This window comes from Heterodontus francisci, chromosome 27, assembly GCF_036365525.1.
Source record: "Heterodontus francisci isolate sHetFra1 chromosome 27, sHetFra1.hap1, whole genome shotgun sequence".
Taxonomy (NCBI): Eukaryota; Metazoa; Chordata; class Chondrichthyes; order Heterodontiformes; family Heterodontidae; genus Heterodontus; species Heterodontus francisci.
In genome coordinates, this window is record NC_090397.1 from 46,075,813 (window position 1) to 46,102,780 (window position 26,968).

The 26,968-nt window shown below is 41.5% G+C and overlaps 1 protein-coding gene across 3 annotated transcripts in view; it reads right to left on the bottom strand.

The window, feature by feature from the left end:
* Positions 1–13,265: 13,265 nt before the first annotated feature.
* The window catches only part of orc5 (origin recognition complex, subunit 5), a 132,647-nt gene continuing 118,944 nt past the window's right edge, over positions 13,266–26,968 (bottom strand). For all 3 annotated transcript variants that reach the window (XM_068059740.1, XM_068059741.1, XM_068059742.1), the window contains 2 exons: positions 16,938–17,050; positions 13,266–13,781 (listed from right to left, as the gene is read on the bottom strand). In XM_068059740.1, the coding sequence (XP_067915841.1) occupies positions 13,736–13,781; positions 16,938–17,050 (159 nt within the window). In that variant the 3' untranslated portion in view covers positions 13,266–13,735. The remainder of the gene's footprint in view (positions 13,782–16,937; positions 17,051–26,968) is intronic.

Below are 26,968 nucleotides of genomic sequence, written 5' to 3' on the forward strand. Positions count from 1 at the left end.
GGTGTCGTCAACAGTGCTGTCAAGCAGCACTTGCACAGAAATAACCTGCGCACTGACGCTCAGTTTCGGCTCCACCAGGGCCACTCAGCTCCTGACCTCATTACACCTTGGTCCAAACAAGGACAAAAAAGCTGAACTCAAGAGTGGACATGAGAGTGACTGACCTTGTCATCAAGGCAGCGTTTGATCGAGTGTGGCATCAAGGAGCCCTTGTAAAATTGAAATCAATGGGAATCAGGGAAAAACTCTCCACTGGTTAGAGTCATACCTTACACAAAGGAAGATTGTTGTGGTTGTTGGAGGTCAATTATCTCAGTTCCAGGACATCACTGCAGGAGTTCATCAGGGTAGAATCCTCGGCCCAACCATCTTCAGCTGTTTCATCAATGGCCTTCCCTCCATCATAAGGTCAGAACTGGGGATGTTCACTGACGATTGCACAATGTTCAGTACCACTCACAATTCCTCAGATACTGAAGCAGACCGTGTCCATATGCAGCAAGACCTGGATAACATCTAGACTTGGGCTGGGTAAGTAACATTTGTGCCACAAAAGTGTTAGGCAATGTCCATCTTCAACAAGAGAGAATCTAAACATCCCCCCTTGACATTCAATGGCATTACCATCGCTGAATCCCCCAACATCAACATCCTGGGGGTTACCATTGACCAGAAACTGAACTGGAGTAGCCATATAAATACTGTGGCTACAAAAGCAGGTTAGAGACTGGGAATTCTGAGGTGAGTAACTCACCTCCTGACTCCCCAAAGCCTGTCCACCATTTACAAGACACAAGTCAGGAGTATGATGGAATACTCCCCATCTGCCCGGATGGGTGCAGCTCCAACAACACTCAAGAAGCTCGACACAATCCAGGACAAAGCAGTCTGCTTCACTGGCACCCCATCCACAATCTTAAACATTCACTCCCTCCACCACCGATGCAGAATGGCAGCAGTGTGTACCATATACAAGATGCACTGCAGTAACTCACCAAAGTTCCTTCAACAGCACCTTCCAAACCCGCGACCTCAACACCTAGAAGGGCAAGGGCAGCAGACACATGGGAACACCAACACCTGGAAGTTTCCCTCCAAGTCACACACCATCCTGTCTTGGATGCTGCTAGCTCAAAGTCCTGGAACACCCTTCCGAACAAAACTGTAGGAGTTCCCTCTCCAGATGGACTGTAGCGATTTAAGAAGACAGCTCACCACAAACTTCTCAAGGGCAATTAGGAATGGGCAACAAATGCTGGCCTTGACAGCAACACCCACATACCATGAAGAATTAAATAAAAGAATGCCCTAAGTTCACAGTTTGCATCAGCATATAGTTTGATTCCTCACAGCTTCTTGGGATGAGACATTTTATCAAAGATAATGAAATAAATGTACAGCATCACTGTATCTGTCAGGACACATTGTGTTTAAATTCCTTCATACTGATAGCAGCTTGCCTGTTGCATTTGAAATCATTAGGGCACAAGATGTTCTACTGGTAGCCAAGAACACAGGAAAAACCCTGGCAAGTAAACTGAAATACCAATGTTGTGATCAGTATGGTGAAATTTAACCACAGTGCTTTCTGATGGACATTCTCCATGATGATCCATAAGAACATAAGAAATAGCAGCAGGAGTTGGACACATCGCCCCTCGAGTCCACTCCATCTTTCAATACATTCATGGCTGATCCTCTGCCTCAACTCCACTTTCCTTACCAATCCCCATATTCTTTGATTTCCTGAGAGATCAAAATTCTATCTATCCCAGCCTTGAATACATTCAATGATGAAGCATCCACAACCCTCTGGGGTACAGGATTCCAAAGATTCCCAGATGTTTAACTGAAGAAATTTCATATTTCAGTCCTAAATGACGACAACTTGGATAATTACTCTCATTTTCTTTGTCTAAGTCATTAATATAGATTGTAAATAGTTGAAGCCCCAGCACTGATCCTGGCATTACTTGACTAGTTACATCTTGTCAACTTGAAAATGCCCCATTTATTCCCTACCTGCTGCTTCCTATCCATTAATTAATCCTTTATCCAAGTGAATATATTACCCCAAACACCATGAGCCCTTATCTTGCATATTAGCCTTTTGTGTGGCACTATATCAAATGCCTTTCCGAAATCCAAGTATACTGCATCTAATGGATGCCCTTTATCGATCCTACAAGTTACATCATCAAAAAACTCCAATGAATTTGTCAAACATGATTTCCCTTTCAACTGGCTCTGTTGTACAGCAGGGAAGGTCAAAGTGTAGGCGAGCGGTAGTGATAGGGGACTCTATAGTCAGGGGCACAGATAGGCGTTTCTGTGGCCGCGAGCGAGAATCCAGGATGGTGTGTTGTCTACCTGGTGCCAGGGTCAAGGATGTCTCTGAGCAGCACAGGGAATTCTGAAAGGGGAGGGTGAGCAGCCAGAGGTCGTGGTCCATATTGGTACTAACGACATAGGCAGGAAGAGAGATGAGGTGCTGAAAAGTGAATATAGGAAGTTAGGCAGAAGGTTAAAAAGCAGGGCCTCTAGAGTTGTAATCTCAGGATTACACCCTGTGCCACGTGCTAGTGAGGGTAGGAATAGGAGGATAAGGCAAATGAATGCGTAGCTGAAGGGCTGGTGTCGGCGGGAGTGCTTCAGCTACTTGGACCATTGGGATCCCTTCTGGGTGCAGAGGTGACCTGTACAAGAGGGATGGGTTGCATCTGAACTGGAAAGGGACCAATATTCTTGTGGGGAGCTTTGCTAGTACTACTCGGGAGGGTTTAAACTAGTCTTGCAGGGGGGTGGGACCCAAAGTAGTAGTCTCTCCAATGAGATAACTGAGGCAAATGTAGAGGTTAAAGCAAGCAAGTCCAGTAGGCAGGCTGGGCAGGGGCAGGACAGGGAGCATAGAAGGTCTGGTAGGCTAAACAACATTTACTTTAATGCAAGAAGCCTTACAGGTAAGGCAGATGAACTCAGAGCATGGATCGGTACATGGGATTGTGATATTATAGCTATGACGGAAAAGTGGTTGAGGGATGGGCAGGACTGGCAGCTCAATGTTCCGGGGTACCGATGCTTCCGGCGTGAAGAGAGGAGGGGGAGTTGCACTATTGATTAGGGAGGACATCACGGCAGTACTTAGAGAGGATATCCCGGGGGCAACGTCCAGCGAGACCATATGGATAGAACATAGAAATAAGAAAGGGGTGATCACTTTGATGGAATTATACTATAGGCCCCCCAATTGTCGGAGGGAATTGGAAGAACATATATGTAGGGAAATCACAGATAGGTGTAGGAATTATAGGGTTGTAATAGTCGGTGATTTTAAATTCCCTAATTAACTTCCCTAACATAGTAAATAAGGCCAGTAGGACTAAGAGGAAGAGCAGGCAGGGAGATGTTGCTGAGCACAGCGGGACTGGTGGTCTGAAGTGCATTTGTTTCAATGCGAGAAGTATAACAGGTAAGGCAGATGAACTTAGAGCTTGGATTAGTACTTGGAAATATGATGTTGTTGCTATTACAGAGACTTGGTTGAGGGAAGGGCAGGATTGGCAGCGAAATGTTCCAGGCTTTAGAAGCTTCAGGCGGGATAGAGGGGGATGTAAAAGGGGTGGGGGAGTTGCATTACTGGTTAAGGAGAATATCACAGCTGTACTGCGGGAGGACACCTCAGAGGGGTCATGCAGCGAGGCAATATGGGTGGAGCTCAGGAATAGGAAGGGTGCAGTCACGATGTTGGGGGTTTACTACAGGCCTCCCAACAGCCAGCGGGAGGTAGAGGAGCAGATATGTAGACAGATTTTGGAAAGATGTAAAGGTAACAGGGTTGTAGTGGTGGGTGATTTTAACTTCCCCAATATTGACTGGGACTCACTTAGTGCTAGGGGCTTGGATGGGGCAGAATTTGTGAGGAGCATCCAGGAGGGCTTCTTGAAACAGTATGTAGATAGTCCAACTAGGGATGGGGCCATTCTGGACCTGGTATTGGGGAATGAGCCCGGCCAGGTGGTCGAAGTTTCAGTGGGGGAGCAGTTCGGGAGCAGTGACCACAATTCCATAAGTTTTAAGGTACTTGTGGATAAGGATAAGAGTAGTCCTCGGGTGAAGGTGCTAAATTGGGGGAAGGCTAATTATAACAATATTAGGCAGGAACTGAAGAATTTAGATTGGGGGCAGCTGTTTGAGGATAAATCAACATCTGACATGTGGGAGTCTTTCAAACGTCAGCTGATTAGAATCCAGGACCAGCATGTTCCTGTGAGGAAGAAAGACAAGTTTGGCAAGTTTCGGGAAGCTTGGATAACACGGGATATTGTGAGCCTTGTCAAAAAGAAAAAGGAAGCATTTGTAAGGGCTGGAAGGCTAGGAACAGATGAAGCACTTGAGGAATATAAAGACAATAGGAAGGAACTTAAGCAAGGTTAAGTTAGGAGGGCTAAACTTAGGAGGGCTAAAAGGGATCATGAAAAGTCATTGGCAAATAGGATTAAGGAAAATCCCAAGTCTTTTTATGCATATATAAAGAGCAAGAGGGCAACCAGGGAAAGGGTTGGCCCACTCAAGGACAGAGATGGGAATCTATGTGTGGAGCCAGAGGAAATGAGCGAGGTGCTAAATGAGTACTTTGCATCAGTATTCACCAAAGAGAAGGACTTGGTGGATGATGAGCCTAGGGAAGGGAGTGCAGATAGTCTCAGTCATCTCATTATCAAAAAGGAGGAGGTGTTGGGTGTCTTGCAAAGCATTAAGGTAGATAAGTCCCCAGGGCCTGATGGGATCTACCCTAGAATACTGAGGGAGGCAAGGGAAGAAATTGCTGGGGCCTTGACAGAAATCTTTGCATCCTCATTGGATACAGGTGAGGTCCCAGAGGACTGGAGAATAGCCAATGTTGTTCCTTTGTTTAAGAAGGGTAGCAAGGATAATCCAGGAAATTATAGGCCGGTGAGCCTTACGTCAGTGGTAGGGAAATTATTAGAGAGGATTATTCGGGACAGGATTTACTCCCATTTGGAAACAAACGAACTTATTAGCGAGAGACAGCATGGTTTTGTGAAGGGGAGGTCATGTCTTACTAATTCGATTGAGTTTTTTGAGGAAGTGACGAAGATGATTGATGAAGGAAGGGCAGTGGATGTTATCTATATGGACTTCAGTAAAGCCTTTGACAAGGTCCCGCGTGGCAGACTGGTACAAAAGGTGAAGTCACACGGGATCAGAGATGAGCTGGCAAGATGGATACAGAACTGGCTCAGTCATAGAAGACAGAGGGTATCAGTGGATGGGTGCTTTTCTGAATGGAGGGATGTGACTCGTGGTGTTCCGCAGGGATCAGTGCTGGGACCTTTGCTGTTTGTAGTATATATAAATGATTTGGAGGAAAATATAGCTGGTCTGATTAGTAAGTTTGCGGACGACACAAAGGTTGGTGGAGTTGCGGATAATGATGAGGATTGTCAGAGGATACAGCAGGATATAGATCGGTTGGAGACTTGGGCGGAGAAATGGCAGATGGAGTTTAATCCGGACAAATGTGAGGTAATGCATTTTGGAAGGTCTAATGCAGGTGGGAGTTATACAGTAAATGGCAGAACCCTTAGGAGTATTGACAGGCAGAGAGATCTGGGCGTACGGGTCCACAGGTCACTGAAAGTGGCAACACAGGTGGATAAGGTAGTCAAGAAGGCATACGGCATGCTTGCCTTCATCGGTCGGAGAGTATAAAAATTGGCAAGTCATGTTGCAGCTGTACAGAACCTTAGTTAGGCCACATTTAGAATATTGCGTGCAATTCTGGTCGCCACACTACCAGAAGGATGTGGAGGCTTTGGAGAGGGTACAGAGGAGGTTTACCAGGATGTTGCCTGGTCTGGAGGGCATTAGCTATGAGGAGAGGTTGGAAAAACTCAGATTGTTTTCACTGGAATGACGGAGGTGGAGGGCCGACATGATAGAAGTTTACAAAGTTATGAGTGGCATGGACAGAGTGGATAGTCAGAAGCTTTTTCCCAGGGTGGAAGAGTCAGTTACTAGGGGACATAGGTTTAAGGTCCGAGGGGCAAAGTTTAGAGGGGATGTGCGGGGCAAGATTTTTACACAGAGGGTGGTAAGTGCCTGGAACTTGCTGCCAGGGGAGGTGGTGGAAGCAGATACGATAGCGACGTTTAAGAGACATCTTGACAAATACATGAATAGGAAGGGAATAGAGGGATATGGGCCCCGGAAGTGCAGAAGGTGTTAGTTTAGGCAGGCATCAAGATTGGCGCAGGCTTGGAGGGCCGAATGGCCTGTTCCTGTGGTGTACTATTCTTTGTTCTTTGTTTTGTTCTTTGACTGGGACTGCCTTAGTGCTAAGGGATCTGATGGGGAAGAATTTGTTAATTGTGTCCAGGATAGTTTTCTGAAGCAGTATGTGGATGGCCCTACTAGAGAAGGGGCTACACTCGACCTCCTCTTCGGAAATGAGGCTGGACAGGTGGGCTTGCACTTTGGGACCAGTGACCATAAGTCTATTAGCTTCAAGATAGTTATGGAAAAGGATAGGACTGGTCCTCAAGTTGAAGTCCTAAATTGGAGGAAGGCTAATTTCGATGGCATCAGACAGGAACTCTCAAAAGTTGATTGGGAGAGGCTGCTTACAGGTAAAGGGACGTCTGGCAAGTGGGAGGCTTTTAAAAGTGAGATAGGAAGAGTTCAGGGCCGGCATGTTCCTGTTAGATTGAAGGGCAAGGCTGGCAAGTTTAGGAAACCTTGGTTGACGAGGGATATTGAGGGTCTGGTCAGGACAAAGAAGGAGGCATATGTCAGGTATTGGCAGCTGGGATCAAGCAAGTCCCTCGAAGAGTATAAGGGATATAACAGTACACATAAGAAGGAAATTAGGAGGGCGGAAAGGGGCCATGAGATTTCCCTGGCAGATAAGATAAAGGAGAATCCTAAAAGATTCTATCAGTATATTAAGAGTAAAAGGGAGAGAGTAGGTCCCCTTAAGGATCAGTGTGGTAATCTATGTGTGGAAGCACGGGAAATGGGCGAGGTCTTAAATGAATATCTCTCTTCTCTATTTACCGTGGAGAAGGTCATGGAAGCTAATGAGTTCAAGGGAGGGATCAGCAATATCCTGGAGCATATCAACATTACAAAGGAGGATGTGTTGGATGTTTTGAAGCGCATTAAGATGGATAAATCACCAGGGCCTGATCAGGTGTATCTTAGGATGCTATGGGAAGCAAGGGAAGAGATTGCTGGGGCCCTGGCAGAGATTTTTGTATCATCGTTAGCCATGGGTGAGGTACCGGAAGACTGGAGGATACATAATGTTGTGCCTTTATTTAAGAAGGGCAGCAGGGATAAGCCAGGGAACTACAGGCGGGTGAGCCTTCCATCAGTGGTGGGAAAGTTATTGGAAGGGATTCTGAGAGACAGGATTAATATGCATTTGGAAAGGCAAGGTCTGATTAGGGATAGTCAGCATGCCTTTGTGCATGGGAAATCATGTCTCACAAATTTGATTGAGTTTTTTGAGGTGGTGACCAAGAGGATTGACGAGGGTAGGGCGATGGACGTTGTCTACATGGACTTTAGCAAGGCCTTTGACAAGGTCCCGCATGGCAGGCTGGTCCAGAAGGTTCAAACACATGGGATCCAGGGTGAGCTAGCCAATTGGATGCAAAATTGGCTTGGTGATGGAAGGCAGAGCATGGTGGTGGAGGGTTGTTTTTCAGATTGGAGGCCGGTGACCAGTGGTGTGCCGCAGGGATCGGTGCTGGGCCCTCTGTTGTTTGTCATATATATTAATGACTTGGATGAGAATGTAGGGGGCATGATTAGTAAGTTTGCAGAGGACACCAAAATTGGTGGTATAGTGGACAGTGAAGAAGGTTGTCTAAAGTTACAACAGGATATAGATCAACTGGGAAAGTGGGCAAGGGAGTGGCAAATGGAATTTAACACAGATAAGTGCAAAGTGATGCATTTTGGGAAGTTAAACCAGGGCAGGACATATACAGTGAATGGCAGGGCCCTGGGGAGTGTTCTTGAGCAGAGACACCTTGGGGTGCAAGTACATAGTTCCCTGAAAGTGGCAACACAGGTAGACAGGGTGGTGAAGAAGGCGTATGGCATGCTTGCCTTCATTGGCCGAGGCATTGAGTACAAGAGTTGGGACGTCATGTTACAGTTGTCCATAATGTTGGTTAGGCCGCACTTGGAGTACTGTGTGCAGTTCTGGTCGCCGCACTACAGGAAAGATGTGATTAAGCTCGAGAGGGTGCAGAAAAGATTCACAAGGATGTTACCTGGTTTGGAGGGTTGAGTTATAAAGAGAGATTGGATAGGCTGGGTCTGTTTTCCCTGGAGCGAAGGAGGCTGAGAGGGGACATGATAGAGGTATATAAAATTATGAGAGGCATAGATAGGGTAGATAGCCAGAGTCTGTTCCCCATGGTAGGGGTGACTAAAACTAGAGGGCATAGATTTAAGGTGAGAGGGAGGAGGTTTAAAGGGGATCAAAGGGGTAAATTTTTCACACAAAGAATAATGGTTATCTGGAATGAGCTGCCAGAGGAGGTGGTGGAGGCAGGAACAGTAGCAACAGTTAAGAGGCATCTGGACAGGTACTTGAATGAGCAAGGCATAGAAGGATATGGAATTAATGCAGGCAGCTGGGATTAGTACAGATCGGCATTATGGTCGGCGTGGACCAGTGGGCCGAAGGGCCTGTTTCTATGCTGTATGACTCTGTGACTCTGAAACCATGTTGACTCTGTCTGATCATACCATGATTTTCTAAGTATGTTGTCAAGACTGTCTTAATAATCGATTCCAGCATTTTCCTGACTCATGTCAAGCTCACTGGCCAGTAGTTCCCTGTTTTCTTTCTTCCTCCTTTCTTGAATAGTGGTGTTATATCTACTTATTTTCAATCCACTGGTACCATGCTAAAATCCAGGGAATTTTGGAAAATCATAACCAGTGCATCGACTATCTCTGCAGCTACCTCTTTTGGAACCGGAGGATGTAAACATCAGGTCCTGGGGATTTATCAGCTTTTAACTCCTTAATTTCTCTTAATACTTTTTCTCTGGTGATATTAATTACTTGAAGTTCCTGACTTTTAGTAGCCTCTAATACTAATGGTAGTTACCTACTATTTCTGGTACGTAATTTGCCTTTTCTACTTTGAAAACAGACAAAAGATATTTGTTCAACGTCTCTGCCGTTGCCTCATTCCCCATGATAATTTCTCCTGCCTCTAAAGGACTAATATTTATTTTAGCTGCACTCCTTTTTATACACATATAAAAGCGCTTACAATCTGTTTTATTTCCTGGCTAGTTTACTCTTATTCTACTTTTCCCTTTTTTCAACTTTTTGGTCGCTCTATGCTGGTTCCAAACTCTCCCAATCCTCAGGCTTACTAGTATTTCTTGCAACATTATAAGACTCTTCTTTTAATCTAATACTATCCTTAACTTCCATAGTAAGACATGGATGAATCTTTCTCACTAAGTGTCTGCTTTTTAATGAACATTGAATCTTTTCTTTAAATGTTTCCCACTGCTTATTTACCACCATACCTTTCAGTCTATTGACCCAATCAACCTTAGTCAACTCATCCCTCATACCTATATAATTGGCTTTGTTTCAGTTTTTGCTTTGGACTCAAGGAGGTCGCTCTCAAACTTCATATGGAATGCAACTGTAACATGATCTCTTTTTCCCAGAGGATTTTCTACTATGAGATTACTAATTAACCCCGCCTCATTACAGTAGATCTTTGTCCCTGGTTGGTTCCACAATGTGTTGTTCTAAGAAGCTGCAGCAAAAGCATTCTACTAGCCCATCTGCCAGACTACCCTTGCTCAATTGATTTGTCCAGTCTACATGAAGATTAAAGTCCCACATGATTATTACATTGCCTTTGTTACAAGCTCCAATTATTTCTTGCTTAATACTTTGTTCAATGGTATAACTACTGTTAGGGAGGCTACCAACTACTCCCACCAGTGTTTATTTTATTTTTTCATGGATTGTGAGCATCATTGACAAGACCAGCATTTGTTGCCCATCACTAATTACCCTTGAGAAGTTAGTGGTGAGCTGCCTTCTTGAACCGCTGCAGTCCATCTGGTGAAGATACACCAACAGTGCTGTTTGGAAGGGAGTTCCAGGATTTTGACCCAGATAAAGTAAAGGAACAGTGATATAATTCCAAATCAGGATGATGTGTGGCTTGGAAGGGAGCATTGTTATTGAAAGCACTTCCATTTTTAAATATTTTTGAGGACTCATGTTTTAAAATTGTAGAAATGGATTCCTTTGGAGGACTTGTGATATTTAGATGCAGAATGACGAGAAGACCTAACAAGGCTACTCACAGCATATAAAGGAGTCTATGGGGATAAACCAGCATGTACAACCTTAACCAAATATGATGTGGATGTAGGAGAATCCTCTCCTACAAAACAGCATTCTTATCGCTTAAGTCCAGAGAAAAAGGCCCAAGCGAAAGCATAAATCCAATATATGTTGGAAAACCACCTAATTGAACCCTGTCAAAGCAGCTGGAGTTCCCCAGTGGTGTTAATGCCGAAGCCTGACAGTTCAACTAGATTTTGCATAGACTACAGAAAGGTTAATACAGTAATAAAGGCAGACTCCTACCCATTCCTCGCTTGGAACACTGTATTGACAGTTGGCAGTGCCACGTTTCTTACCAAAATAGATTTGTTAAAGGGATACTGGCAGGCTCCTTTAACATCCTGAGCCAAAGAAACATTGGCCTTTGTCACACCAGATGGTGTTTTCCAATCGAATGATGCCATTCAGGCTAAAAAATGCCCCAGCAACTTTTCAGAGACTAATGAACCAAGTGGTAGCCAGTGTTCCTAACCTTGTGGTTTACCTTGATGATGTACTGGTATACCGTGTATAGTATACAGTACTTGGAAGGACCACTTGAAACAACTAGAAGCTCTATTGAGAAAATTCTAGTCGGCTGATTTAGTGGTAAACCTTGCAATAGTGAATTTGCAAAAGCGCAGGTAACCTACCTAGGGCATATAGTAGGGCAAGGACAAGTGTTGCCAAGAGCCCTGCCCCTAAGACTAAACAAGAAATCAAGAGGTTTTTGGGGATAATAACAGCAAAATACTGCAGATGTTGGAAACCTGAAGTAAAAACAAGGACAAAGTTTTTGGGGATGTGTGGTTTCTACCACAAGTTTGTAGCAAATTTTAGCACTATAACTCCTCCACTGACCGATTTGCTACAAAAAAGAAAGCCAAGGTAGTGTGGTCAGGAGAATGCCAAGCATCTTTTGAAAGGCTGAAAGCCATATTGATCAATGAACTAGTGTTGGCTGCCCCAAATTTCACTAAGCCCTTCAAAGTAGCAATTGATGCTAGTGACCTGGGGGTTGGCGCAGTCCTGTTACAAGATGATGATTCGAGCATAGAAAGGCCAATGGGATACCTTTCACAAAAAGCTAAATCGACACCAAAAGAGCTACTCAACAGTGGAAAAGGAAACCCTGGGCTTACTACTAGCTCTTAAGCATTCTGAAGTATAAATCTGCCATGACTACAGAGAGACACTGGTATATACTGATTATAGCCCCCTAGCCTTTGTGGAAAAAGTCAAAAAAACAGAATGCCAGACTATTTCAATGGAGTCTACTATTGCAGCCCTATCACTTAAAGATTATCCACATTGTGGGGAAAAATAATGTAATTGCTGATGCTTTGTCTAGAATTTAACTTTCCTTTGAGTTATCGGAGTACAAAGATGATACAAAGCAGAACTGTATTAGTTACAGGTAAAGAGTGAATGAGAATGAGTGTGTAAATGTGTTTTAATTACTTTTTCATCTTCTGTTTTTTTTCTATTCTTTGTAATGAAATGCATCTAAAAATGGTATTTCATTCCTCCAAGGTTGGAGGTGCTCTGAAAGTACTTCCATTTTTAAAATATTTTTGAGGACTCATGTTTTAAAATTGCGGAAATGTATTCCTTTGGAGAACTTAAGTGATTCCATAGATGCTGGACTTTGTTTTTTTTAAAAAAGGGTCACTGAAAGGACTTTGTTTAAAAACACTTCCTGGAAGTCACATGTCTTCAGCTAAGTAAACAGCAGGCGCCTTCTGACTATGGGAGTTGTTTACAGAGAAGTGACATGTCAAGATTTATGGTGGTCAAGAGTTGGTTTTGGTTTGGATATTGTTCTGAGTCAGTTGGGTTTGTAGCCTGCTGAGAAGCACCCAGCTCATCCTTTCTCCACCTCTCTGAGAAAACCTGACACAAATCCAGTGTGTGATAGCTGAAACCCCTGATGTTGAATTTCTCCTGTAAAGCCTGCCAGACTTATCCTTGACATTGCCTGAAGGGAACTGCTCCAAAAAGATCCCAGTGACAGCTGTCTACGTGTATTTGGGATGCCATAAAAAGGACAACTGATATCATTCCATATCTTTGCCCTTTCCTTCAAGAATTAACAAGTATTTGGGCATTATGAGGAGTTGAGAATGGAACTGAACACTTTGCAATCAGCAAACATCCCTACATCTGATCTTATGATAGAAGGAAGGTCATTGATGAAGCAGCTGAAAATGTTGGGCCAGGACATCACCTTAGGAACTCCTGCAGCGATGTCCTGGGGCTGAGATGATTTGCCTCCAACAACCACAACCATCTTCCTTTGTGCTAGGTATGACTCCAGCTTTCCTCTTCATTCACATTGACTTGAATTTTTCTAGGGCTCCTTGATGCTACAATCTGTCAAATGCTGCCATGATGTCATGGGCAGTCACTCTCACCTCGCCTCTAGAACTCAGCTCTTTTGTCCAAGTTTGGACTAAGGCTGTAATGAGCTCTGGAGCTGAGAGGTCCTGGCAGAATCCTAATTGTGCATCAGTGAGAAGGTTATTGATATCAGCACTGCCAACAAGACCTTCCATTACTTTGCTGATGATTGAGAGCAGATTGATGGGATAGTAATTGGCCTGATTGGATTTGTCTTGCTTTTTGATGGACAGGACATAACTGGGCAATTTTCCACCTTGTCAGGTAGATGCCAATATTGTGGCTGTACTGGAACAGCTTGGCATGGGACCCACCTAGTTCTGCAGCTTCAGCTCTATCGCCGCGATATCGACAGGGCCCATAGCCTTTGCTGTATCTTCAACATGCATTTACGTTACTGAAATGCAGACACGAATATTTCTCTTCAAAGCTTAACAAAATGAATACCAATAGGACACAATTATTGTATCATATTTATTTCAGTAGATTAAAAATAGAAGACAATAGTTTTGAGAATGTATTATGACCACAAAATCTCTCAAGGGATCTATATTACAGCAGATAACTCAAAAAAATGAAAGACCGGTCATAAATGGATGCCAAAGGAAAATAATTGTGAGTAAATACATTTCAGATAGCGTTGGTGCGAATACAATGTTATTATTTTGGAACAGATTGTGCTGAATTCCTGCTGCTAATAATTAACACTTAGCTCCAAAATACTGGTAATAGTTCAATCTAAAGATCCATTCTGACCAATCAAGATATTTTCATCAGATCCCATACTGTGCCAACACCTGCTTGGACAAATCCAATGGAGCCAAAATGCCTCTGCCACTTATCAGCAAAGTAGATGGATCAGTAATGAATTGGTGTAAAAGCATTGATCCTTGCTTGCAGTATCCATATGGTTGTGCATCTGGTCTCACAAAAAATCATACAAATACCTCACTATGTCAAAATTCACAGTCCTAGAAGAAATGAAACAATACGTTATTAATCACCTCATTGGGTTTGACCAATTAATTCTGCTTTGGTTACAATATTTAGATCTTACCCACATTAAAAATTCATCTTGTGCAAGGTATAAACCTACCGGTTATCACTTGTTCCAGTTACTTTGCACCTTCTTCTGTAGTTTTAACAATGGATGCATGTTATTTGTTGGTCATAAATATATATATATATATATATATATATTGTTGGGTATATATGGTTGAACAGAAAGTATTTAGACTTAAATATTTTAACCACTGAGCCGCATTCGCATGCTGCTGGTAAACTTCCTACAAAGAAAGGTATGTCGAAATTGGCCACCCACTGGCACTCAGTCAGGCAAGTGTGCGACAGATGTTCTGGGGACAAAGGGGTCTTGCAAAGGGAATCTGGGGAGAGCAGGATGAGAGTCCAGGGCAGAAGAGGCCTAAAAGTTCCTCGTGGGGCCTGGAGGAGCACTTAGTTTATACAAAGAATAGGCTGGCCTGGACTATATTCCTTTGCAGCTTTAGCATTTAGATAAACTGTGTAGTCTAACTATCAACACAAGCTACTCTGATATTTCTGTCATTTATGTCTGTCTGTGACCACAAGGATATGGAAAAGAGGCAAAGATGTCTGTTAAAAATACTTCATAGTTCAGCAAGGCTGCCACTTGAATTTGCCTCGAGTTGTTTAACTTCACTACCTTCACCATTAAATCTGCAAGATTTGAAGCACTTTGCAATTGTTTATTCAGTTTGCTGCATCCAGAACCACCACCAGTTATAAGGTATTTTCATCCTTGTCCATCTTAGTTAGAAAAATACTCAAATTACTGAGAACAATGTGGTGTGCTGGGAACATCTTGTATGGAGTGGTGATGGTGTCTGTGTTCACTGGAAGGTGTTTCACAGTGAAACATTTCAATGGCTACAGTTCTATCCTAGAATAAGTTATTTTTCATTGCCCCTCCTTCTCCAACCCCACCACTTCCATATGGAGAAGTGCCCAGCCACCATGAGAGTAAACCAAAGCAAAGAACTGAAACTTTCTCTAGTGTGAGACAACAGAGATCTGCTTTGGATAATGGCAAAAAAAAGTACAAGTAGTATGGCCCATACTCTGATTTTCTTAGGAGGCCATGTCCTAAAGTGTTACCCCTCATGAGGTGATGGTAATGATTTAATCAGGAAGTGGGGATTAAATCAATGAAACAAATATTACATTTTCCTCAATCATTAAGTTACTTTAAAAAAACTGTTCAAATGGAAGTTGCTACTTAGTATTGACAGAAAGAGTTAACATCTCAATGTTCAGAATTCCTCCCTGTATCTTAGCTAAAGTAGTTCAATTTAAAATTCTATTATAAGGATAGACAGAATCTCGTTTATCTTTTTTTAACGTGATAAAACAAGAAATTTAGCATATCTCTTCATGCCATGACTATCTAATGAGACTTAGCAGTAATATCATTACAGAGAATTTGAACTAAGCTCATAATTGGGTATTATGTAAATGCAATTTGCATTCCATCTGTTTGCAAGACAAGTCCAAGCAAATATTTAGAAGTTCTCTTGAGGCATGGTCTGTACCTGGTATCAGCCAACCAGCCTCCTACTTAGCACTTGAAATCTTTCACATAATGCTTACAAACATCAATGTGCCGGATCTAGCGGTCAGTGGTCAACGAACACCGCCAGCCTTTCGTTACACTTACCCACAGACTTTCTATGATATTCTGCACTGGAACTTGTGATTAGAGAGCCATTTCAGCACTGCATTTTCTACAGTTGATTTGGGACCAGTGAGAACAGGGCAAGCCAATGCATATCTCGTTAACCAATCAGATCAAACAACTGTTACTTAGCACAGAGTCTGAACTCGGAAGTGTAATTTAGAATAGTTAATTCAACATCAAATCATGTATAGAAAGCAAAATAAAGAGAGGGAAAGAAAGATGGTATTAAAATATAAAAGAGACAGAAAGAAAAGATTAAAAAAAATTCAATTGTTGCTTTTTAAAATCTGCAACAATAATTAAAATCTGAAGGAAAGAAGTTCCAAACACTTGCAAAATATTTTTTCCCATGCCAGAGGGGTTGTTTGGCAGCAAAAAAGACTTTTTATGCCATTAAAAATTTATGTACCTGAACTTTTTCTGCCCAGTTTAGTATGTATCTATCACGTGAGTATAGCAACATCATGCCAACGTACGTGCTTCAATGCAGAATCTCTCAGTGAGATACTGCTGCAGCACAGCTTCTGGAGAAGCAGGGCAACTTGACAGCAACTTCCTAATTTCCAGTTTAACTGTGCAGACGTGGTCATGGAAAGTTGTGGTCGGATTTACTCTTAGCAGTGAACGCTGATAGCCTCACTGCTATTTTTACTGCAAATTCCAGGTCTGTCCAGCTCCAGGCCTGAACTCTCAAAATCTTGTGGCTAGTCTTAATTTTATGCCAAAAAATAAGTTCTCAAAAGTATTATTTCAATTCAGCCACAGTTAATTTTCCAAATCCATCAGATATTTTAAGCTGTATAATTATAGGCAAACAAATTTGAGAGTAAACCAAAGCAAAGAACTGAAACTTTCTCTTCTGTGAGACAACAGAGAGCTACTTTGGATAATGGCAAAAAAAAAAGTACAAGTAGTATGGCCCATACTAAAATCTAAAATCACAACAGCTTTCCTGTTTTAACCCACAGTATTAAATTTCCCCTGAATCTTTCAAGCTACATACACAATTTCTACTTATTACCTAACACTGACAGAATGGATATTCAGTAAATTTTCATTATGAATATTGAATACAAAAATTAGACAGAGGTATGGCACCACAGTGCACTGTATCCCCCCTCTCACTTACAATATGCTCTGCATAAACTGAAATGTTACCTGAAGAATTAACATACAATTGTTTAGTATTGCATTAAAATACTGTCAACCGCTTGAAGCTTGTATATTATTTTTAAACAGTTTATGATTTGAAGTAAAATCAAATATCTACTAGCAGATAATCATTAAAGTTGGCATATAGAATATACTCATCATACCTAGTACCCACACAGTCCAAAAGGATAAGTTTATAATCTCACTCATCTACCCCCATTTAAATGTTTACAATTTAGCAGAAGACATGGCTATTTACCTGGCAATTGCTCTGATGAAATCCAAACTTGCTGTGCATTTATACTTTGGTCCATCCAGCTGATCATCATGGCCAACATGGGTTAATAGCTGAAGGGCAACCAGAGAAGTGATCTGGAGATGCAAATAAAAATAAAGGACAGTATCTTAATTACATACCATATTATTCCATAACTGTGAGGTTGGCTAATAAACAAAAAGAAATACACAAATTGTTGGACTGTGCAATTAAATTAAATATTTAGTAATAATTCAGAACTATTGTTACAACAATTATCCAAACTTTGGTTGTCAAGTTGAGCTGAGCAAGTCAAAACATGTCAAATGCATTAATACCAATGATGTGGCCAGTCTAGTCTGGAAGTTTCCACTTGCCAACTAGAATCATAGAATGGCTACAAGTACAGAAGGAGGCCATTCAGCCCATTGTGTCTATGCCAGCTCTCTGCAAGAGCAACTCAGCTAGTCCCATTCCCCTGCCTTTTTCCCATAGTCCTGCAAATGTTTTCTCTTCAGATAATTATCCAATTCCCTTTTGAAAGCCACAATTGAATCTGCCTCCACCACATTCAGGCAGTGCATTCCAGATCCTAACCGCTCGCTGCGTAAAAAAGTTTTCCCTCAGGTCGTCATTGGTTCTTTTGCCATTCATCTTAAATCGGTGTCCTCTGATTCTCGATCCTTCTGCCTATGGGAGCAGTTTCTCCCTATATACTCGGTCCAGACCCATGATTTATCAAAACTCCTCTCAACTTTCTCTTCTCTAAGGAGAACAGCCCCAACTTCTCCAATCTATCCATATAACTGAAGTTCCTCATCCCTGAAATCATTTTTGTAAATCTTTTCTGCATCCTTTCTAATGCCTTCACATCCTCCCTAAAGTGTGGTGCCCAGAATTGGACACAAAACTCTTGTTGAAGCTGAACCAGTGTTTTATAAAGGTTCACCTTAAACTAGTCAGAAATAAATTACATTCCACCTGTTATGGACTGAAAAGTCGTGACTCCCAGGTTGCAGGTTACAGCACTGCATTTATCCTTCCATTGTTAATCCTCTGTTTCTTGCTCCTTTTGATTCTCTGATCTGTTGTAACTCCACTATTTTATTGATCAGTTTCTCTCAAGCTAATTTTTAAAAAAAAATTCTTTATATAATTAACATTCTCTAGTAAGAATTCAAATAAAAGGTTTTTCTCAATGCAGAACTCATTGAAGGGGATAGAGAAGCTACCATTTTACAAAAGAACTTGTGCTTATATAGCACTTTTTACCACCTAAGAATGCACCAAATGAACATAGAGCGGCGCTTTGCTGCCAATAAAATACTTTAAGAGTTTAGTCACTGTTATAATGTGGGGGAAACACAATGGTCAATTTGTGCACTGCAAACAACGTGATACCGACCAGGTAATCTGTTTAGTGATGCTGGGTGAGTGATAAATATTGGCCAGGACACCCCGAAAACTCCCATGCTTTGCTTCAAATAGTGCCGAGGTATCGTTTACATCCATTTGAGAGGGTATATGGGACCTCGGTTTAATGCGTCATCCAAAAGACGGCACCTCCAACAGTGCAACACGTTGAAGCATCAGTCTAGATTATGTGTTCGTGGCTGTAGAGCCAGACTGGATCCATAACCTTCCAATACAGAGGCGAGAGGGTTACTCACTGAGTCACAGCTGACACCCAAGAGGTGAATACATTTCAAAACATCCCTCTAGCACTTGCTATACCCAACTGTTTTTCTATATACTTCACTGATGAATGAAAACATATCCATACACAGTTAACTACAACATTTAACTACATCAGGATAAATTCATGCTCACTGATAAGTATCTTTGAAACAGGCAGCTGTTTTTACACCAGAATATTATGGGCTTTAGGCTCTATTACTCAACAAAAAGCTATTTTTCCATAACAGTTCTATCAGCTTGACTTTGTTTTACTCAGTTCCATTAAGTATCTAGCCATTACAAACACATGAACGACGGGAACTTGGGAAGGGAAATAATTTGAGGTTATGACTATTTGGTTGTAAATGTGAACCAAACCAAGCATATCTTCAACTGATTTGGCTAATACAGTGTGAGATGCATCATCTGCTAGGCAGGAAAAACTACGGTGATGATCCAAGCATCAATACTTAGATACTGCTACAAAATTCTTGTTACAGTTATATAGTTAGAACTAAACCACTTTCTGGCAATCAAATAAAAAAGAGTAGCTACATGGTTTTCTTCCTGGGAATCAAATTTTAAAAAAAGTAGCTGCATGGATTTATTTAAAATCTACTAATTGAAGGATGAATCCCTTCAAAGGCTACATTCTACAGCATTTTATATTTATAAAAATATCATATCTTACTAAATTCAAAGAGTGATACAAAAGGATTTGTTAGATTTATACTGCACGGTTCAGCCTAGACTATTTAATGGCCATACTTTCCTTCATTATGTGGAAAAACTGGACAATAGCTATTAACACACTACTTGCAGACCACAGAATTAAATGCTCTCGACCAAATATTCCATTAACAACACCAATTTGTATATTTTTGGGATAATTTGTATAATAGCATGATCTTAGCAAGGATGTTTTATTTTTAAAAATTGAAAATATTTAATATTTACATCTGTGGCAAAACAGGAATTGCTGCAGGACATTACTGAATGTTGTGTCATTCCTATCTTATTTAGTCAGGTCCTCTGGTTGGCTAACCGTCATAACCAGTAACCATCTGTTATGTATTTCCATTTGATTCTGCAGCATTTTATATTCACTAAATTTTATTTCAAAACAAAATAAAATACTCATCCCTGAATTGATCTCAGTCTTGAAAATGTTGCTTCACCCAGCATCCACAAACTTTTGGGGGAGCCAAATTTCCACTACCTTGTGAAAGAGTGCTTCCCGATTTCATTCTTAAATGGCCTGGCTCTAATTTTAAAATGATGCTTTCATTTTCTGATTGTCCCACTAGAGGAAATAGTTTCTCCGTATCTAACCTATTAAATCCCTTTATTTTAAACATCTCAACTAGATTACCCCTCAATCTTCTAAATTCTAAAAACTCAAAAAAAAAGCAATCAAAATCTGGAACCTCTCTCCCAAAAGGCTGTGGCTGCTTGATCAATTGAAATTTTCAAGAGAATTCGATACATTTTTCATAGGTAAGTGTTCAAGGAATATAGATCAGCCAAGATCCGACTGAATAGTGAAGCAGGCTCGAGGGGCTGAATGGCCTACTCTTCTTCCTATATTCCCACATATTCGGAAAACAAGTTTTTTTCAATGTTGAAATAGTTCAAGTTAGATTTTAAAATTATTTGTGATTGTTTCAACAAAAATATTTCAAAGGAAACTTTCAAGCAACATAATTAAACTGAGCATTATACAGCATCAAAATGCTGAGGGGGTGCTGAGGGAAAGTAGACAAGTGAAACCAGTTCAAGTGTCTTTCGATTAGGCACTTTATCACCTTCTGGACTCAACACTGAACTCAACAATTTCAGATCATAACCTCTGCCCCCTTTGTTCAGACAGCAGTGATTGGTTCTGGCTTCCCATTTACACCTCCTTTAACCCCATCTTTTCTTTCTTTATTTGTCCCATTACCCTCTGCTTTTGCCTTGCATTATCATCCCTTTTGTTATTTAATCTCTCCTGCCGACAACCCCGTCACAAACCTTCCCTTCTGTTCTTTCCCCCCTCCCCCTGCTTCTGTACATGCTTAAAATCTGTTACATTAACATTTTCCAGTTGGCAAAAAGCAATCGACCTTAAACATTAACTGTTTCTCACTCCACAGATGCTGTCTGACCCGAGTATTTTTAACATTTTATTTTTAAGCCAGTTCAAGGTTTTCTTCTGAAAACCAGTGCCACAAAATATTTTTTAAAATAAGGTAAATCTAGAAATACTTTAAATGGCAGCAGCTCCCCTTTGAGTGTTCCAAGTGATTATTTTTACTTACCTTCCCAAAATAATTGATCGCAAAGTCTAAAAGGGCCCATCATTGAGCATTACACTAGCCATGCAGATAAGTGTAGGTTGACAGCTCTGTCCCTGTCAATTAGTCAGAAAATAAACCCCTCACCTCAGTATTGCATTCATAGCTTTCTATTCACTAAAGTTACCACCGTCCATTTCTCAATGGTTTTCACTACTGATTACCCAAGAAATGCAAATATTTAATAATCACCATTCAGATGTAAATGCTTTTCACTGAAAATATGTACAAAATGTACATAATGTACATGAATAATGTACAAAACAATGTACTATCTAGAAGCATACCAGCTACGTTGGATCACTTGGGAGTTTCATCCTTTAAAAACTGGTATTTCTATGAATAAAAGTTGCATCAATAACCATAATACAAGAACAAACTTGCATTGTATAATGTTGTTCATGATCTCAGGTCAAGCAAAGCACTTTTCAGCCAATGATTGCCTTTAAAATGTAGCCATCGTTGCAATGTAGGCAAACGTAGCAACCAATTCACTCACCAACTCCCACAAACAACAATGAGATAAATGATCAGATGACAGGAAGAACTTCCCTGGGAGTATTCTTTGAATGCCATCTTTTGCATTCAAAGAGAGCAGACTGGGCCTCAGTTTAATATCTCACCCAAAAGACAGCACCTCCAACGATGGAGCACTTGTCAGTACTGTACTGTAGTGTTGGTCTAGATTATGTGCTCATGTCCCTGGAGTTGAGCTTGAACCCATGGGCTCTGACCCAGATGAGAATGCTATCATTGAGCTAAGGCTGACACTTGTATTAAAAAAAAGTTTTAAAAATCCAGTAGTCACCAATGATATGTATTGTAAGCAACAACAGAGTGTGATAGGTGAAGGCATGGGCCAGCAGTAAATATGTGACACAGTGAAGGGCAACACTGTGGCATGTATGCTAGAGTCAAACCTAGCGCAAAGGAAGATGGCTGTGGTTGTTGGAAATCAATCATCTGAGCTCCAGGACATCACTGCAGGAATTCCTCAGGGTAGTGTCCTAGGCCCAAGAATCTTCAGCTGCTTCATCAATGACCTGCCTTCAATCATTAGGTCAGAAGTGGGGATGTTCACTGATGATTGCACAATGTTCAGCACCATTCGCGACTCCTCAAATACTGAAGCAGTCCGTGTAGAAATGCAGCAAGACCTGGACAATATCCAGGCTTGGTCTGATAAATGGCAAGTAACATTTGCGGCACACAAGTGCCAGGCAATGACCATCTCCAACAAGAGAAAATCTAAATATCTCCCCTTGACATTACTAATGGCATTACCATTGCTGAATCCCCCACTATCAACATCCTAGGGGCTACCATTGACCAGAAACTGAACTGGAGTAGCCAGATAAATACCGTGGCTACAAGAGCAGGTCAGAGGCTAGGAATCCTGCAGCAAGTAACTCACCTCCTGACTCCCCAAAGCCTGTCCACCATCTACAAGGCACAAGTCAGGAGTGTATTCTCCACTTGCCTGGATGGGTACAGAACCAACAACACTCAAGAAGCTCGACGCCATCCAGGACAAAGCAGCCCACTTGATTGGCACACCATCCACCACCGACGCACAGTGGCAGCAGTGTGTAACCATCTCCAAGATGCACTGCAGCAACACACCAAGGCTCCTTAGACAGCACCTTCCAAACCCGCGACCTCTACCACCTTGAAGGACAAGAGCAGCAGATGCATGGGAACATCACCACCTGCAAGTTCCCATCCAAGTCACACACCATCCTGACTTGGAACTATATCGCAGTTCCTTCACTGTCGCTGGGTCAAAATCCTGGAACTCCCTTCCTAACAGCACTGTGGGTGTACCTACCTCACATGGACTGCAGCAGTTCAAGAAGGAAGATCACCACCACCTTCTCAAGGGCAATTAGGGATGGGCAATAAATACTGGCATAGCCAGTGACGCCCACAGCCCATGAATGAATAAAACAAAATCTACCTGGTAAATGGCACTGTTGAGTAGTCTTACTTTAATAGGGGCCTTGGTGTACTATCTTTTTCTGTAACTGTCCCCAACTAAGGATAGCATACTCATTTTGACCCTGGTCATCAATTTTTGACCCTGGTCATCAATATTTGCACTGCTGCCCTCTTGGTAATTGCCCTGGACCACCAAGCACGGAAAGTGTAATCACATTCCATCCTGTGCAGCAACATCCCCAACTTTACCAGCCAAATATTTATCCTGGTGCCATATTTATTTTGGTACTCCGTCAGCATTCTGCAGCCACCTTGTGCTCCATTCAGCCTTTGAAAAGGTTGAATAATAGGCAGACACTATTTACGACAATTGCTTGAAAGCTGAAACAATTTTTGACCCATACAACCCCTTACATTCAAGTAGAACCTTGGTTAGACTGTACCTGGAGTACGGTGTACAGTTTTGGACCAGTTACCTCAGGAAGGATATTATTGCCATAGAGGGAGTCAACGAAGGTTCATCAGACTTGTTCCCGGGATGGCAAGACTGTCCTGTGAACAGAGATTGGGGAAACTGAGCCTGTATTCTCTAGAGTTTCGAAGAATGAGAGGTGATCTCACTGAAACCTACAAAATACTTAAAGGGATGCACAGGGTAGAGGCAACTAAGCTGTTTTCCCCAGTTGGGGAGTCCAGAACCAGGGGACACAATTTCAAAATAAGGCGGAAGCCACTTAGGACAGAGATGAGGAGAAATTTCTTTACTCAGAGGGCTGTGAATCTTTGGAATTCTCTACCCCAGAGGGCTGTGGAAGCTCAGTCATTGAGTATGTTTAAAGCAGAGATTGACAGATTTTTAAATACAAATGACATTGGGGGATATGAGGATAGTGTGGGATATAGGCATTGAAGTGGAAGATCAGCCATGATCATACTGAATGGCAGGGCATGCTCGATGGGCTGAATGGCCTACTCCTGCTCTTATGTTCCTAAATCACATCCTTTTAAAACTTTCCCAGCCTTTCATGATTTGTTGCCTCATGCAACTTCTATATTACCCCCATTTGGTGAACTCCCAGCAGTAGGCACAATATGGTCTGGGAGTTCATACAAATATTTAATTAAGGCCAATCACTGAAATTCCCAGGAGATTGGCTCACTTCCAAATTAGCAAATGCTATGTTCGCTGCTTTGTTTCAATTCTGACTTTTTTTTTGTGTATACTGGAAAATATATCCTATAGTGGAAGCATTCCAAAGACCCACTTTCTCATTCAAAGTCTTGAAATTGATAACTGTCACACCTCTATTCTGACATTGAGCATGCTACTGGAAGGACAGCAGAGAGGTATACAGCAACCACCTTCCCTCTTCTGGTATCCCCTGTCTCACTGAAAGAAAGCCTCTATGTATGTTTATGAAAGTAATGAAGAGTGTTAATGAGGATACAAACTCAGTTCGTTAGCTACCAACTTCATTCTTCTTCCTGGCAACTGTCCGGGGCTGAACCTGACCATTAGCAACCTTGGTGTTGTATATGATCCCAAGATGACCACTCCATTATCAAAACCATCTACTTCCACCTCTGAAGCATTGCCCAACTCTGCTCCTACTTCAGCTCATCTGCTGCTGAAACCCTTACTCATGCCTTTGTTACATTTAGGCTTGATGATTCTAATGCTGTCCTGGCCAGCCTTCCATCTTCCATCCTACATAAACTTGAGCTCATCCTAAACTCTGCTGCCCTTGCCCTAATTTGCATCAGGTCCCTTTCACCCTAAACTAAATTGGGTCCTGGTCCAACAACACAGTTTTTAAAATCTCATCTTCATTTTAAAATCCCGCCATGGCCTCACCACTTCTGTATTTACAACCTCCTACATCTCTACAATCCTCCAAGAACTCTGTTCTCTTGTGTGTCTCCCAATTTTAGTTTCTCCACTATTGGCAACGGTGGCTTTAGTTGCCTAGGCCCTAGACTCTAGAACTCCCTTCCTAAATCTCTACATCTATTTCCTCCTATAAGATTCTCCTGAAGACCTACCTTTCATCTGTCCTAATATCTCCTCAGTGACAAATTTTGTTTGTTAATGCATCTGAGAAGCATCTGGAGGTATTTTACTCCATTAAAGGTGCTATATAAATTCAAGTTGTTGTTGTAGGGTGGTTGATGATGAGTATATATAGACTTTCAAAAGGTGTGGTAAAAGTACACAAGAGACTTGTTAGCAAAATTTAAGCCAATGGGACTAAAGGGGCAGGGGCAGTGGGGATTTGAAATTGACTAAGGAGCAGAAAACAGTAGTGGTGAATGGTTGTTTTAAACACTGAATGGCCTACTCCTGTTTCTATGTTCCTAACAAGGAGCTGGCACAGGCCTAAAAACCAAAAGATCCCCTTCTGCATTGTATTATTCGTTGATTCTATATACCAAAAGATGAAACAAAGAAATCTTAAACGTAAAAGACCTCCATTTCCCAGTTGAGACCATAAGGCATTACACCATTTAATTTGTCCTCATTTTATCCTTTGCTTTCTCTTTTTTGCAAAATGTATTCATCAGGTTAACTGAACACATTTTCCAGACAGTCTCTATTTACAGAATGTTGTTTTAAACTGATTAATAACACAGGTTGAAAACATTTTAAGAAGAAATGTTTCAGCAAAGACATTTCATCACAACTACCCTGAATGGAAGAGAGAAAATTTTCTTTACAATGTCTAGACCAACAGCACAAAACATCAAGCACTACAAACACGACATTCTCATAACTATCTGAAATACCAAATACCAAGAGACAAAACTCCGACAGTTATCAGCAAACCCCAAGATACAAAGCATTCTTTCAAGCCTACATTCCAACATGTTTCTACAACAGCAAATTTTAAAAAAGACATTTCTTTAGAAGGAACAAGTCAGCACTGTGCTGCATTACCCCAGTTCACAACACGACGAAATACAAGATTAAGATAATCGAAGAATAAACTGCCATGTTCGAAGTATGAAATTAAGACAAAATACAGGGAATAATAGAAAGAAAACTGGCATTTATATAGCGCCTTTCATGACCGCAGGATGTCCCAAAGCACATTACTGTCAATTCAGCACTTTTGAAGTATCGTCACTATTGTGATGTAGGGAAACAGGGAAGTTAATTTGCACAGAAAGATCCCACAAACAGAACTGAGATAACGTCGAAATAATCTGTCTTGCTATCTCTTAACCAACAGGAGTGTAAATAGTATCCAGAAAATACAGTATTACCTTTAGTACATGAGAAAAGATAGGTTAACATTTCATGTAGGCATCTTGGTGGTTCTTTGACTGTTGTTCCTCGCTACAAGGCACCAGGCCTTGCCATGAAGTGAATCTTCCCTGAGATGTTGGCGATGTGCATTCAATGGGGAAATACAAGTGATCCCAGCCCATCATATTCAGGTATATTGAGGTCAGGACAAGTGCCATGCACTGCATCACACCCAATACCTAGTCAAAGAGGGCACATGAAAATTGGCTTCTTCATTTCAGAATTCTGTCAGCCATCAGCTCTGTCAATTGGCAAGAGTGTCAATTAACTAATGAAGATATTACCAACCATGATGGACACATTTGATTAAGAATATTTGTTGCATGAGTTACGAATATAATGCAATTGTTAGCCTTTTTCTTCCCCTCTGGTTTTGTTGGTCATAGTTGAAGGTCTATGTCACTTAGTTAAGGCTCGGCAGTGACATCTACTCCCACGTTGTCATAAAACTTTTGTCATATAATTTTCTTCCTCATTAAAACTCTCCTCCTCCCTCTAGGGGTAGCTGGTATTTCTACCCAATGGCAATTATTTGAGTTGAGCCTCGACAGCAAATGTCAGTAGGCTATTCATGCATGGGAAATCATACCCTTGCCATTGATAATACACTGTTTTCTGGCTGAAATTACCTAGCTCAGGATAGAATACGGATTCAACAAGGGCTCTTCTTGGCTTGTATGGATCAGTACTTTCTAGAAAATTTACTGATCCATTAGGGAGTCCATAGGGATACCCCACTCCTGGTATCTGTACTTACCAAATGTTGCTTGTTGTTT